This window comes from Pleurodeles waltl, chromosome 9, assembly GCF_031143425.1.
Source record: "Pleurodeles waltl isolate 20211129_DDA chromosome 9, aPleWal1.hap1.20221129, whole genome shotgun sequence".
NCBI lineage: Eukaryota > Metazoa > Chordata > Amphibia > Caudata > Salamandridae > Pleurodeles > Pleurodeles waltl.
Window position 1 is genome coordinate 981,982,072 of NC_090448.1, and position 16,806 is coordinate 981,998,877.

Consider the following 16,806-nt stretch of genomic DNA (forward strand, 5'->3'; position numbering starts at 1 on the left):
TGCTAGTGGCCAGAAAACAGTGGGAGGAGGATTAGGTGGAGTCAAGACTGAAAGCACACATGCGCCCTGGTGTCAAATATGGTAAGCAATGCTTGCTTTAAGCTGATTCACTTTCATTTTATACTTCGCCCATATATCACACCAGAGTAAATGCACACAATATACCTACAAAAATCACCAGCTTGTGCTGGGTGTGGTGTCTCCAGGGTTGTGTTTTTGCATATGACATTGGTATGTGGCACAGTTCAGGAATATTGGAAAAAGGTGGTCACAAATCTTGTCACGACAACTGTCATTTCGATAGACACCACAGTACGTCATTGTCTGCTGGGGCTAACTCGCAGATGAAACACGAAAAAATTAGGTATTACTTTCTCTCTCTTGGTCTAGTGTTAAGCAGGCACAGACTGGCAATACACTGTTTGTACCTAGAGTCCCCACGCATGCTGCTTGGCGCATTGAAATAGGGAAATGGGTGCTAGCGAAAGAAAGTGGGATGACGGAGGTGCACACTGACAAAAGAGTGGAAGATAACTTGCAGACGTGGAAAGAAATGTTGAATACATTGCTGGAACCAGAAGGGAATATAGGAGCTGTCGGCTAATGGTACAGACCAGCTGCGAAAGTTAATGAGGTGGTCTGTATCGGGTAGGTGAGGCTGCTCGAGCAGCCATGGGCCCCCTTGATGTGCAGAAGATGCTGCAATAGACAAGCAGCAAGTGGCTTATTGTACCCAGTGTGTACTAATGGAGTGAAAGGGATGGGTGGGTGGGGAGGGTCTGATTATTATAAATGTGTTCTTATGTATCAGGACTCCTGGTATCAGGCATGATCATAACTCCAAAAATGACATATTTAACAAAAAATCTGTAGCCTAAAGACCTGCAAAAGATACCAAGAAAGCAAATGGGGCAGATGTGCCCAGGAGAGTTGTGGAAACTATACAGCAAAACTGTTCAATACCACTTAGGGGATCCATGAGTTGGTGGTGGCCTAGGTTCAATGGTGATAGAGGAGTGGCAGCCTTTGTAAGAGCAAGTTTCAGGTACTCCGTGTCAGTCTGAGGTTATTGGTTTCCACATGCGATCGCTGGAGCGGTTTATCACTAGTGTCCTTGGGCCACAGTGCTATTCGACCCTAAACTGGATTACCAAGAGCAATCCAAGGCTTACTCAAGGAGGTGATGAGAGTTGGACACTCAGAACACATTTTACCCCATATTTATTAAATGTCAAATGAGTGCCTTACTTTTAAAAACGAAGAGTACTTTAGTACATGCGACACAAAAGATTTACAGTTAAATAATGATCGACACTAAAGACACAAAGTCCTCTAGCTCCTTTGTAGCCAGAGATAGGACTCCAAATGTTATTATTGTGCTTAAGCTCTAAGTGCTAGAAGCTTTACAATGGGGGTCAAAGCCAATGTTATTCCAAAGATGCTTGTGATTTGATACTGTGAGTGAGCACAAGATCATTTTAAAATTATTGTCTAACCTCAAAACATGAGTGCAAATTGCAGTGTTCTGTGCAAACGTTCAAAAGTCTGTCAATGTGAACTACAGTGATCTGAGGGTTCCTGTTATGGACACTGCACTTTGAATGAAGTTTCAGTGCACCAGTCACAAATCGCCTCCATATCTAAATGATTATGTGCAAATTCTTCTCCCACTGTGCCCACCCAAGCCCAGCGAACACCAACAGCGATTTTGAGGCATGCAGGGACAATGAGCGGCCATCTGCAAAAGTACTACTAGGCACCAGCAAGTAAGATGGAGCACTGGCTTATTCCAGTACCCATACACCGAAATGCCTACTATAGATGGCGACAAAAAATTAAACACTTGTATGTTGAAAACGGCCAGTCACAGTTGGAAAATTTCAATATTAAGTTTGCTCAGAAGCCTGGAGGTACCTACCACATGCACCGAGCATGGAAGGACAAAGTTGGGCCCAAGGTGCCTTAGGGAATTGCAAGTGGGGATCAGTATACAAACATCTCCAAAACCAGTTGAAGGATTTCCAGTTAAGAATTCCAGACACAGGGTACCCTCCTCTAGCTACCTCTGGCTCCTGAGGCCAAAGGCCCAAGCTGCTGTAATCTTCAGAGTCTCTGGACTCATCAACCTGTCAGAGATAGCGGAACCCTATCGGTCTGACCACCAGTGTCAATGTGGCAGTCGGACTGCCACAGCAGCAGTCTCAAGACCGCCAGCCTTGTAATGAGGCTCTTGATTTCCTGGAGTGCAGAAAGGGGCAAGGGCTGAAGCAGATCCATCAAAAGAATTGGTTGGTGACAATTAAGCAGATGCAGACTATGAACAATTTTGTGGTAACCTTCTGACCTGCAGCTGGGCGACTTCATGTTCTGGAGTAGCGCAGTTTTAAAACTGACTCACAAGTGTCTTCATAAGCAGCCGGGCTTCTTTACTAGCACGCAGGCTCTTTTCTGTAACAGTCCAGCTTCCTCCTCCTTAGCAGGCATGGCTTGCTTCTTGTAGGGCTAGCCAGCAGCACATCAATCAGGTCGCAGGTTAGACTTATACTGAGTACAATAGGAAGGTAGGAGTTAGGAAAGACTGTGTATCTGAACTGCACTGGTGTGCACTTTCATCACTGGTTGATGTGATTTGATATTGTGGAACAATGTATTGGTCTAAATTGCCAGTGCTTAAATTGAAAGCTAGGCATTCAGCTGCCCTGCACTGTTGAATTCAAAGGGGCTCCTTCAATCACATGGTGTACGGACTCTGAATGATCAGTGGATACAGAGACCATGGACAACAGGAGTCTCTCCTGGGATGGTTCTGACTGACCCAGGTAGAATACGAGACATAGATCCAGGCAGGAAGAGAGGGTGGCATCTTCATAGGGCTGATATCCTGGTAGCTCCAAGAGCAACAGTGCTAGGGGAATAGAGATAGGAATGCAAAAGAGCCCAATGGTCGGCAGAGACCTGGGCACCTTGCACAAAGTCTTACACCATTTAGGGTTGCCATACAGATCCACATACATGTACATGGTGGTGGCCATTTTGGCTCCACAGCTGAAATAGACTGCCCCATACACTCAGCCAGACTAGCACATGGACATGTTACACAACCATAACTTACACAGAAGTATAGTTTCAAACTAAATACGTAGTTCACACTAATGGAGATAAAGGGCTCAAGTTAAGAGACTTGGGGGAAGCTGGTAGTTTTCTTCCTCCAAAGGACCTGTCTGTTCACTATAAGTCAAACTACCACCACCATCAGACTCAAAAGTCCCAGGTAGATGGGGTTGTAACTATTCTTTGTAAGACGAGTGCACTTTTGGTCCCATCTTGACTTTACAGCACGTTTCTGGGACCTCAAGACATAAGACAAGAATAGCCCAAGGGGGAATCCCATGATTATCAAGCTCACTGAGGGAAATTAAAGAAAGAAACATTTGTTATGGTTCAAGTTTATACTGAGGAAGATCAAAAATAAAGTAGCAGAAAAGTTGACAACATGAGAAAAGTGCTTTTATGCTGTTGGAAAACATTGATTGATGCCCAAGGGTGGAAAACCCTTCTGACTAGGCTATAGCTAGTATGAATGTAAAAGATGTCTTATGATGCACAGAGAGATTTTTAGGCTTGCAATGAGTGTAACATTAATAACTAAGGGGCATATATATGAACACATTTACTGTGGCATGCATTGCAATTTGGTGAATTGCAAAGTTTGCAAACAGTAAATGTGTATATGGAATGCACTAAACCCATTTAGCGAGTCGGTAACAAATTATCAAATTGCTAAATGGCTTTAAGAAACCATGCCAAATTGGTATTTGGAAGGAGTGTGTTTAGGGTGTCCCTGTCACATACTGATTCCTATTATGTATTAATGTTTTGCAAATAAAATACAGTTGCGAAACATTAATATTTAACCAACAAATGAAAGGTATTAGTAACCCATTTGTAAACAGGTTGAGGTCCCCAAGAGGCAATTTTTTATTTGTGAATAGTCAAAAACATTTTTAGGAGTATCCAGTGGTCCATGGGGCCACTGTCTGCTCCTAAAAAGTTTCCAAACGTATTTCTTTTAAACACATCCTGTTTTCCTTTAAGGTAAATGAGCTGCATTTTAAAAAAGTTTGCTTTATTAAAAAACAATCACAGAAATGTGTGGTCTTCTGACCAAAGCAGGCCTCTGTCCATGTGATTGCAAATAATTCAAAATAATATTTTTCTAAAAAACAATTACAATAATTGAATACCTAACATTTTGTAATTTTTCATTTATAATAAACATAAAGATGTTACTTTAAGTAGTTTTTTTTTATATATATCTTTGAAAAAGAGGTTAATTTAATATTTAAATAATTCAAAATAAAGTTAATGATACAGTAGTATTTCATATTTTCCTCTATATTTAGAATATATAAAAGTAATTTACATTAATATCTACCATAAAAATATTTACTAATTTTTGTAAAGTTTAAATATTTTAAACTGTCCCTATACTTTACCCTAGAGGGGCTTCACCCCAGGGGAAATGTTCCCCTATGGTAAATTATAGGGAAAAGTAAAATGTTTATTCAGCTTTAAAAACATGTGTAAACATATTTTTATGTTCAATATTAATCTAAATGAAGCTTATACATTTAGAACACAGAATCTCTTAAGCACTAATAACTCCATTTAAATGTGAACTATTTTGAATCTTTAAAATTAAAAGTATTTTTCTGAGTTTAAAATGAAAAAAATCCCACCTAAAGTAAAAAAAAAAACAACCAAATATACACAATTAAATATTAAAAGTGCTGAATAAAAATAATTAAAAGTAATTTAAAAGTACAATTATTTTAAAACAAAAAATAATGTTACATTAATTTCCAAATCCAACATTAAGATATTTTAAAATAATATAATAAATGTATTTTTAGAAAGTTTTCTTACCATTATATGAAATGTGTTTACATTTTTAACTAGTTTAAATTGTTTTGTATAATTTTACATTGTAGCTTATTTGGTTTTATTTTATGTCCATATCTTCATTACTTTGGGTGTTGCAGTACCAGTAGTTGGCCATGCGTGGTGCTGGACTTATTCCAGCTCTCAGCTGGAGTACATTGACTACTGTTTTGGTTCCTTTTAACTTTAGAGTGCAGTTTGTAAATAGGAGTGACTTACTCTTTTGTTGATGGGTGCACGTTTCTTCCTAAACCTATATTTGATCCTTAATAGTAAGTATGCTCCCTTTTGCAGACACTCCCCCAGTCCCTCCCACATTTACTACTATGTAGTAAACTTACATGTGCAAGGATCTCATCATAGAAAAGACAGGAGAGGTGAATGTGTAGATTTACACTCAAAGGTTTTTGAATTGCATTTTTAGTAGGTAGTATTACTGTAGTACTACTTAAAGTACTACAAAAGGCAGTTTGTGAATCAGATATTCTATGAAAAAAATGCATTCGCCCTGGATGAGTTGGGAAACACATCACACTCACAAACTGCTCCGAGAAAGATTACGAAATGAGTGATAAATAGCAAATAGGAAACTCAATTAAATCAACCGGTCTTGTGATGTAACATAAACTGTGACCCCCAGTGGACAGGCACTTTTCAACACTCTGCAAGATCATTAGAATGACTGGAGAGAAGTTCACTGACATTAAGAAATTAACATATTTTAATTTGCAAATAAAGGTGTTCTGAGGTGCTTGTTGATGTAGTGAATGCACGGACCATCATAATCTGGATAACACTGTCAGTCATTTGGAAAACATCAAGTCATGGGGTGCAGAACATTTTGAGCTTTGGTGCTTAAGGAGGAGTTGCAGAGCTCAATATGTGTTGATATCTAAGGCATGAGCTGTAGGACAACTTTGCTTCAATGTCTAACACATAAGCAGTACACAGTTTGGCCTCAGCACACCTGGCATGATCTGCAGAACAACCAGGAATTTGAGGGCATTTACTGTACAGCTGAGTCCTGTCCTCAGAATTTGGGTATCATCTGCAGTAAATCCATATCTTCAGCTTCCGCACAAGTTGCAGAGCAGCCCGGGCTTTGGCATCAAGGGATGAGCTGCAGGACACACTTTGGCTTCGGCATTCAGTGCCTTCGATGCAGGACTAGCTATGTTTCAATGACTAGGACATATACTACACAAAGTATGTCTTTAGCGAACACGGCATAAGCTGCAGAACAACCTGGGACTAAGGATCCAGGACACGAGCATTGGAACAAAGGCTTGGCTTCGGCATCCAGGGCAAGAGCTGCAGGATAACATGTGCTTCAATGTCCAGAATATGAGCTGCTTAACAGTATGGGTTAAGCATCCATAGCAAGAGCTGCCATCCTCTCTGGTCTACAGCTTCCAGGAAATGAACTTCAGAACACAGTCTGGAATTCAGAATCCAGGTAAAAAACTGCAGGGCAATGTCAGAGTTCAGTGTCCATGCCATAAGCTGCAGGGAACAAGCAAGGTTTCAACATCCAGGGGATGAGTTACAGTCTAGACATCAGCAGAATACATTCTGAGCTCCAGACTCTGGGTTCCACAACTTGTGATATCCGCCTCCTCCATGGCAATGATGGATCCGGGTGTGAGCATTATGTACACAGCCGCTGCGTAATCCAACATGCCACATGCTGCACTAAGGTCACTGAAGGGCGTACCTGCTACTACGAATGAGCATGCCAGACAAATTGTCTTTAAAAAGTCCTTAGTGAGGGAGGAAGGAGCGCCTGAATAGCAATATATCGAATATTTTCTCTTGGGCTCCAAGAACCCTTACACCCTTGATCTAATTATCACAAGGCAGCAGTCAAATTCAGCATGCGCACTGCAACCAGTGGCACCGTGGGTTCCAGAACCCCTTTTGCCACATTCAGATGCACAATTTGGTAGAATTTATAAAGAATATATGCTGTTAGGAGGACATGACTCACCCATATAGTTCCCATGTGTCAGCCCGGGGGAAGATGCGAATGAAGCCGCCTCTCCGCTCAAACTCCTCTTTCACTCTTCGCAACATTTTTATCTGGAAGTAAAAGGACAGAAATGAGATGTAAAACGTAGCAGCACCCCAAGCCAGCACCTGCATGTCAAAGGCTGGCGCAGCTATTATGACGTCTCAGAGACTAGCCAAATATACATACATCTGTATGAAGCACACAGTTACAGAGGATTAAGGATGGACGCAAAGTGTTAATGAGGAGGAAAGAAACACTGTAACCAGGATACTACAGTCAAAATTACTCAAAATTATTCTTCATTTTATCCAAAGTGTCAGGTAATCCAGTTCACTACTCGGTGACTGAAGGAAGCTGTTGCACAAAAGAGGGGAAGGGGCAGATTTAGGATAACAAAGCCGTTTTGCCAAAGGTGGCCCCTCTTGAGCCTGGAACCCTCCACAAACACCAAGCTGTTAAAGCGCAGGTTTTGCAAGAGTGCTTTCTTTAGTCATCAAGAGACTCTCTGCATAACACTTCACGTATCCAACCTTTAATGTTAAACATAAGTGAAGTGATGACCTGTGTATGCACAAGAGATAGAAGGAGATACGGTGTCTTCTCCTTGATCCAACTGATAGCCCTCATAGTCGCTTTTTACAGTCTGCTGCCCACTGCCATGCGCAGCCCTTCTTCGGGGCTGATAGAGTTGTCAATCCATCTTTGGAGATGGCCACACTCACAAAGGGCAGACAGGGTTTCAGGATATAGGAGGGTTATACATCCCAGCCGGTTGACTTCAAAGAAAAATGATTTAGTAGACATACTCATCTGCTGTATGGACGAATGTCTTCACGCATTGCAGGCTGCTGTGCCTGCCCTTAGGTTTCACTTTCTAGCTGACCGTGTGTTTTTCCTACAGGGAACTTGAGGTGGATTTTTGTATTGTAAAGCACAAGGTTCTGCTGCCCAGGGGAAGCAGGCAAAATGCGCGTGACTGATGATACAGGGTGGGAAGGCTAACAGTCGGTGATTTTAGTGCTAGGCACATGCATTTTACCTGCACTCTTTAGAAATGATTCCACTAAGCCTCTCCATGCTAAATCAAGTTAATGTCCCCTTTACTCGGGTCCTAAACTTCACAATGCATGTATGTGGTGAGTAGCGACATGTGACAATTCGGTTGCATAGGTTGTATTAGATGCTCGAGAATATGTTCTGTGTGGGTTGCGTCCTTGCTAAGAACACAGGTCCTGCAACAGATAATGGAGGTTCTCTGCATGTTGCTTGTGCACACAAAGTATCCTGCACGTAGCTTCCAATTGCAGAGCCATGTATCTGGTCTGGGAGGGTTTTTGGGAATCCACATTCACCCCCTTTGTGAAAAGAGTCGGGCTGAGGAATACAGACTAATCATAACCAGTTGTCCTGCTTTGCAGTTTTGTCTGTAGGTATTCCCAGAGACAACCTTACCCCTGGATGTAAAACCTGCAAAGTCCTGAAGCAACTCTTTTTTAAATGCATGTATATCTTCAGCCTTTGTTATTTTCAATAAAAAAAGATCAGGAATGACCCGATCAATATCGAATGGCATGGCACTTTGGCTAACACTTAAAGAAGTGTAAGTGACTTTCAAAACATTGTTACATTAACCAACAATCCAAAGCTATGGACACTGACACTTCTACATCTAATGTCATAGGTCGGGAAGAGAACAGTTTCAAGACATCAATCAGCATGTTCCACACTGTAACCAACACCCACTTCTTAGTGTAAATTCTTTACAAACATACTGACCTCACATGAGCGTGCTTCACACTGTTCACAACAGGCGTCTTCGTTACTGTTATAGCAAATCATATCAAACATACTTTCTGCTATTCAAGGGACAATAGAGATCATCCGACAAAGAAAAAACTTCCCATAGGCAATTAGGATAGTTAGTCTCAGAAATTTGGAATATTCCAGGAAAGGTGTGTTGATGTAGCCCACTAAAAAAACTACCGATGGGCCTCGATGTGGCAGAGATTATTTTAGGCAAAGTCTTAGAAAGAAAGGACCGGGTGCTAGCATAAGGAGAGGTAGATGAATCCTGCTGGCATTCGGTGGGGACACATTTACAGAATGCCTCATGGTTGAGAAAGTCTTATTTATACATTCCAACAGGTGTACAATTTAGTTAAGAGGCATTCTTTTAGTGACTTTACTAGGGAGTATGAAGCACTGATGTAAATTTATGGTCCAGGGAATAATTTACATCTGGCATCACTTGCTCACGGGATGGATTCCTCCTTTTGCTTCCCTCATCCATTCCAAAGTAGAGTTATGACACTTCAACACAGCCAGCAGTGTTTGTGATGTAATCAGCGATGGAACACCGTCACAACTTTCAGCAAGAAGGATGATCGCAGAACCAGTTTGCCCAGGAAGAAGATGACGTACAGCATGCTGACACAGAGAGCCTGATGCTCACTTACACACACCGCACCAATGTTATAGCAACGAGAATCACCATCGTTAGAGTGAGATGCTGCAAGGGACAGCTGGGAAGTGGAACCAAGGGAGTACATATGAAAAATGCGACAACCAAGTTAAGGTGCCACTCTTGCATGACAAAGGGAAATTGAGGAAACAGATTTTGCAGGCATTTGAAAAAAACGTATCACAGCTGGTATTTTAAATAATAAAGGCTGATCCAGCAGCCATCAAAAAGCTGAGAGATCCGTAACATACCATTTAGCAGAGCAAAACCTTGCTGGGCGAGAGACAGAAAAAAAAGCCTAAAAAATGTGAGACAACTTAGCCTGGAGGCAGTTGTGGTGCGTAGATCGAATGTGGAAGGTTGACATTCGATCTACGTGACGGGGGTTCCGGAGGTGGCGGTTGGAATGAAAGTAGTCGGGATGAATGGAGCGGTTCCGACATTGCTCCTGCAATGTACCCGCATTATCTAAGAATAAAATGATTACCTGTTACTGCCGGTCTCCGTCTTTACAGTGGCGACGAGGCGGGCAGGAGCGATGTCGGAGGTGAGGATCGTGCTTTTATTTTCGGCGATTTTCTGGCTGCTGGTGCTTTCATAACTTGAGGGGCGGCGCATTAAGTACCTTTTGATGTCCAATGGCGATTTTCTGGCTGCTGGAGTTTCCATAACTTGAGGGGCGGTGCATTAAGTACCTCTTGATGTCCTGTATTGGCAAGATTCCTGTTTCGGGAAAAATATCTGCAACTACGCCAGGAATTATGGGTTGGCGTGTGCCCAAATTACTCTAGAGAGTGAACAACACCGTTGAGGCAGCCATTTTGAAGTGGTTTGGAGATTTTTTTAATCTTTATTGAGGAACACGGTGATAGGCACACCTGTGTGCCTACAAATAGCAAATTAGCAGCCATCTTTAAGGAGTAGACCTCGTGCATGCAAATATTGTCTAAAATTACAAGAAAATAGGCACGCTTAGTGTGCAATAAATACAATTACAAGGAATTTGGCACGTTTAATTTGGAATACGGTGATAGGCACACCTTGTGCTTATAATTACAAAAAGAACCTTTGTCTATACATTTGACTTGTTGGATGTGCCGGAATTTATTGTGACTGGACTCTGTTCTTAAAAAAAAAAATCCAGTGGGGACCTCAGGTTGTGTGTTGACCTGCGGGCACTCAATGATGCAATTTGGATAGATGCATTTCCGTTACCAAATTTGCAGGAATTGATGTCGTCTATTGGAGATGCTACTGTATTTTCAACCATCGACTTGGCGAGTGCGTATCACCAAATACATTTAAGTCCTGAGTCTAAACATTGTACAGCTTTTATTACACCGGAATGGATGTTCCAGTACAAAAGGATGCCGTTTGGATTGGCTAGTGCATCTGCAGTTTTCCAGAGGGAATTGTCCAAAATACTTTTGAATGTTAAGGGGGCAAAGGTATTCCAGGATGACATTTTAGTATATGGTCGCGACAGAATTGAGCATGACCGGAACTTAAAAGCAGTATTGCAAGCACTGAGTGACTATGGATTAACTGCTAAGGATCAAAAGTGCAAATTTGGAGAGAGCCACGTGGAATATTTAGGTCATCTCATTTCTAAGGATGGTATTCGACCTTAGGTTAGTCACATCAAAGCTATTAGTGAGGCTCCAGAACCAAGGTGCAAGGAACAATTGTTATCATTTTTAGGCCTAGCAGAGTTTTATTCTCGCTTTGTGGAAAACTTTGCATCCAAGGTGGAGAACCTCCGTGCCTTGCTGAGGAAAAATGCGACGTTCTGCTGGACAGAGATACATTCCAAGGAGTTTTAGACTATAAAGGAAGAAATTGTCAATGCATCTTGTCTCAAATCGTTTGATGAAACTGCTGAATGTACTATAGCAGTAGATGCTTCAGCATATGGTATTGGTGCAGTTTTGTCTCAGAAGAAGAAAGGAGACACATGGGTGGTCGCATATGCTTCTCGTACTCTGTCTCAAGCAGAGAGGAACTATTCTGTAATTGAGAAGGAGTTATTGGCCGCTACGTGGGCTGTGCAACGATTTAGGATGTACATATGGGGGCGCAAATTTAAAATTTGTACAGATCACAAACCTCTGATTAATATTTTGAGCCTGGGAGGGGGAAGGAACCTCACTCCTAGGTTGGCAAGGTTGGCTTCGAAATTACAAATGTATCACTTTGAGATTTTGCATCTTCCAGGGAAAAGTAATTGTGTGGCAGATGGGTTGTCTCGGTTACCACTATCGCATAGTAGTGCCGAGGAAATTGATGATGGAGAGTGCGATGTTGCGTTCACTTATAAGGATGTTATGTTTCTGCAAAATGGGAATGTGCATGACAATTTATCTGAATGTGTGTGGATGAGAGAAATGCAGAAGGATGAGGTTTTGTTGAAAGTGAAGGAGTTTATTTTGAAAGGATGGCCATCAGAACGTAGTTTACGAGGCGAGAGCAGCACATTTTGGAAGATTAAAGAGGAATTGTCTGTGCCGAATGACATTATATTAAGAGGTGATAAAATTGTGCCTCCCTATGGTATGCGTGATACCATTGTTAAGTTGGGACATGAAGGTCATGGTGGCATGGCAAGTACCAGGAGGAAGATCAAAGAAGTTTTTTGGTGGCCGGGGTTAGATGGTATGGTAGATCGTTGGGTAAGAGAGTGTGGTAAGTGTGTATTGAGTGACAAGTCTGTGAAACCATTAGTGGTACCATTACAGTTGGTGGAGTTGCCAGATGGCCCGTGGCGCAAAGTTGCAATTGATTTTATAGGTCAGTTTGTTAACTTACATGCTAAGGAAGGGTATGCGATTGTCCTAGTTGATTATTTTTCCAAATGGCCAGAGGTTCATATGGTTGGCAATATAACTACTGATACTGTGATCCAATTCTTAAAAGATGTATTTGCGAGGGAAGGAATTCCTGAAACTATTGTTTCAGACAATGGTGTACAACTTACTTCTGTTAAGATGAGTTCCTTTTTGAAGAGCTGTGGGGTAAAATCATGTGAGGGTGTCATTATACTATCCTGAAGGTAATGGTCAGGTTGAAAGGTTCAACAAGGTTATCAAGGACACTATACAATTAGCTTTAGAATCTAATTTGTCTTGGAAGGAGGCCATCCAAAATATGTTGTTATCATACAGAATTACGCCACATTCAGTCACTGGAAAAACACCTTTTGAGTTATTGAGGGGTCGGAAACCATCTTCTAAACTAATTCCTTGGTGGTTGATGAACAGAAGGCAAGGAAGTTTTGGTGGGGTAGACTTTAGCTCTGTGAGAAATCGGATGCAGGAGTATCAAAACAAAGTTTTAAGCAAAATCAATAGTGGAAAAACTATGCCAAACTTGGCAGTTGGACAGTACGTACGTGTGAAATATTTTGGGCTAATAAATAAAGGGAATGCGAGATGGTCACGTCCTATGAAAGTGGTGAAGGTATTGAATGGTGCAGTTCAGCTTGAGGATGGAAGAGTACGTAATTTGCGGCATGTGAGTTTGTTTAAAGCAAGTAAATTTTCCCAGGAATCTGTGTGTGAAGATTTTGATGAAGAGAGTGGATATTTGTGGGGATACGAGGATGCGCGGTCAGACAGAGGTGAAGGAGGTGGTGAATCCCGTGGTCTTGAATCCAGGAATCGGGAGGATGACGTGATACCTATTCGTAAAAGTTTGAGAGAAAGGAAATTACCAAGGCATTTCAATGAATTCGTGATGGGAAGTTAACTAAATGGGAATGCTTCCAATTCAATGTAAAAAAAAAAAAATTCTTTAGAGGTACATGTATTATGTATTTTCTCTTATATGTATTTTCCGATATTAAGTATGTTATTTGTTTTTGTTGTTGTTGATAAGAGGGGAAGATGTGTGGTGCGTAGATCGAATGTGGAAGGTTGACATTCGATCTACGGGACGGGGGTTCGGGAGGTGGCGGTTGGAATGAAAGTAGTTAGGATGAACGGAGCGGTTCCGACATTGCTCCAGTAATGTACCCGCATTATCTAAGAATAAAATGATTACCTGTTACTGCCGGTCTCCGTCTTTACAGCAAATCAAATCAAATCAAATCATTAACATTTATAAAGCGCGCTACTCACCCGTGCGGGTCTCAAGGCGCTAGGGGGGAAAGGGGGGGTTATCGCTGCTCGAACAGCCAAGTCTTTAGGAGTCTCCGGAAAGCGGAGTGGTCCTGGGTGGTCCTGAGGCTGGTGGGGAGGGAGTTCCAGGTCTTGGCCGCCAGGAAGGAGAAAGATCTCCCACCCGCCGTGGAGCGGCGGGTGCGAGGGACGGCAGCAAGTGCGAGGCCAGCGGAGCGGAGGGGGCGGGTGGGGACGTAGAAGCTGAGGCGTCTGTTGAGGTATTCCGGTCCCTTGTTGTGGAGGGCTTTGTGTGCGTGGGTGAGAAGACGGAAGGTGATCCTTTTGCTGACTGGGAGCCAATGCAGGTGTCTCAGGTGTGCGGAGATGTGGCTGTTGCGGGGTACGTCGAGGATGAGGCGGGCCGAGGCGTTTTGGATGCGTTGCAGTCTATCTGGCCCATGCTGCACCAAGCCACAACTTTGTCCAGCAACAGGCGTACACAGTTTTTGACGAGGGGGCCTGGCACCTTAAGAGCTGACTTCACTGAAATCCAGGACATAGGTTGAAAGATCAGGATCATAGCTTGAATGTTCCAAACTCTCTTTTCTGGGGAAAAGGTACAAAACTGAACAGTTTCCAGAATGGGACAAAAGTGAGAAGAAAGAGTCAGATGTGACTTTGGGACGCTGATAATGAATCCCAAATGACAGGAGGTTTGCCGTAGTCTGGAGGGGGTTGACAACTGCCTGGGCAAGCCCACCTTCAGCAGCCAGTCATCCATGTAGGGGGAAGACTGGAACCCCCAACTTCCAAAGGATTGCTGCTACCATGCCATCACTTTTGTGAGCAACAGAGGAGAACTACTTAATGGAAATGCTCCTTTCCCCCTGTGAACCGCAGGTAGTGCAATGGGCTTGCAGAAAGGAAATAAGTAAATAGGCATCCTGCATAACCAATGCCACCATTCAGTCTCCAAGGGAGAGGGCAGACAAAACTTGGGCGAGGGTGAACATTATGAATTTGTCCTTCCAGAGGAAGACAGTGAGAGGGCGCAAGTCTCGCAACAGCCCCTTTGGCCAAACGTTACAGAGTGCTTCTGCGGGGTGCTGGTTTGTCCAGCTAGTAAACGCCTGAACCATTATGCTCTCCAGAGAGGGAGCCCAAGACACAAAAAAGCAGGGTCACCCTGAAAAGGTCGATGGCGTCTTGCGATTGGCGATTTCCAGGGGGGGCAGAGCAAGGTGTCGCCCAGGACCCTAGAAGAGTATCAGTAAAAGTCTTGTTAAAAGATAGTAGGGACTACGTAGAGGTTTGCCGCAGCTGAAGAACCTCAGTCAAGACATTGGTTTTGACTTTCAAGATGGTGGAGCTGGGGGTCAAGAACTTCGAGTACCCTCACATTACCACTGCTAGGGACACACTCTTTTCTGTGACAGGGCTGGAGTGTGTGAAAAGGCCAGAATCAAGAGAGTTGTAAAGGCCACTGGCCTCTCGGAGATCATCATACCCATTCTGTACATGGTAGGGCCGGCCAAATTAATCACCTGTATACTAATCATTGTCAGAATCTTTGCCAAAACAAAGAAGGTAATATGTGGGATCTTCCTTCTGGCGGTGGAATGTCAAATGCAGGTTGTGCTTTGATGAAAACCTGACGTGCCCTCAGTTGAGATCATAGTGGCGCTGACCGGGAGGTGGAGAGCACACTGGGCATCTTGTATGCCAGCAGTGATGGAGTCTGCATCAACGTTGATGCTTTGGGAACTGGCGCGGATTGCGGAGCTGAAGGTAGAATCGGTACAGGAGCTGAGAAAGGCCTGGTGTGGGTGTCAGACTGTTCAACTGGCACCAAGGATGAACCTGCTTGTGCTAGCTCAGATGAAGGCCCTCTCTGGTCCTTAGGTCTTACAGGCAGGTTAGAGTGAGTCAGAGGGATTTCGAAAAGTCAAAGCATGGCCTTACAGAACTCTTAGAACTGATTCAGTGTCACAGAAGGCACTGGAAACTCAGGTTGTGTCAGGACAATTTGAGGGATAGGCTCCAAAATCAACTATATTTGAGAGAGAGATTGGGAAAAATGGGGGCGCCATTGCTCCTTCTCACAAGTACAAGCGTACTTTGGGTTCTCATGAGTAAAAGAGTACTTTGGGTTCATTGATGTTCGGTCATTACAGGCTTTAAAGTTATGGCTCAACCCAAGGTTCTACATGCAAACCAGATGAGGACTTCTCACAGACATTAGCTTGCTACAATCCTTTGAGGGTTTAAAACCTCATGTCTTGAGAGGTATTCCCTTGCACGCTCAAATTTGTGAGATAAAAAAAGGACTCAGAGATGAAGGGTAGCTCTGGATCCATGTCTGGTGGCACAGAAAGAAAGGAACCGACATCAGCATGCAGTAGTGGCACCTGTATAGACTCCACACATCGTTTCCTGAGCAGAACAGCAGTGCGAAGCCGAACAACATCCACCCCCACCGGTGCGAAGAGGTATAGCTGTAAACATTTCCGGATTCAGTATGACGCCTGAGGAATGTTCAAAAGTTGAGGAATCTGCAATTAGAAGTCTCTATCAGAACTGGTCAACACCTCTCATAGGGCGCATACAAAACCATATGCAGGGATATGGAGTATGCAGCCTATGTGTTATCTCATAGGATAGTGGTAAGTCAACCTGTACGATACAATACATAATTTTGAGTACTAATAAGGTCAAGTGCTGCAGACTCAAGTGAGTGACCTTAATAGTATAATCTAGTTAGCAAAGCAATAATTTCACAGGCAGTCTCCTTGACCCAGAGGAACCAGCACATATATAATTGTGCATTTCTCTTAGACAGGTAGGGACTCAGGTGTGACCGATATTGTAGATCACATCTACCTTTCTCCTAACTAGGATTTCAAGAAACCCTAGTCTATCTGGGTAGCAATCACACCTAGGGCAAAAGCAAACTTGAACATCAATTTACTAATTAAATATATGTGATTGTTTTCCACCCATCTCTCACTCAGTACGATGTTTAGGTTTTATTCTCAATTTCACCCTATCACCTATCCCAACGTGCCAACTAAGTATCAGCTTCATATACTTAAAACAATTAATAGTTACTCTTGCCAACCCAAGAACAGCAGCTCATGCCCATGTAATTTCTCAGCTGTATTAGAGGTAGATGTGTGCACGGATGCACAGGTGCACATGCAAAAGCCATCATTAAAAACTTAGTGAAAGGTGGTAGCCCATGCATGTGCATACATGCATTCTGAGAGAAACCAATCTCCGATTGGTTTTGTTTTAAA

At 42.8% G+C, this 16,806-nt stretch overlaps 1 protein-coding gene and 1 long non-coding RNA gene across 6 annotated transcripts in view; one reads left to right on the forward strand and one right to left on the reverse strand.

The window, feature by feature from the left end:
• TTLL5 (tubulin tyrosine ligase like 5) overlaps nucleotides 1-16,806 on the reverse strand; it is an 899,574-nt gene that overhangs the window by 660,595 nt on the left and 222,173 nt on the right. For all 5 annotated transcript variants that reach the window (XM_069208446.1, XM_069208447.1, XM_069208448.1 and 2 more), the window contains one exon: nucleotides 6,929-7,020. In XM_069208446.1, the coding sequence (XP_069064547.1) occupies nucleotides 6,929-7,020 (92 nt within the window). The remainder of the gene's footprint in view (nucleotides 1-6,928; nucleotides 7,021-16,806) is intronic.
• The window catches only part of LOC138260193 (uncharacterized), a 331,452-nt gene that overhangs the window by 143,709 nt on the left and 170,937 nt on the right, over nucleotides 1-16,806 (forward strand). The gene's annotated exons all lie outside the window — the stretch shown is intronic.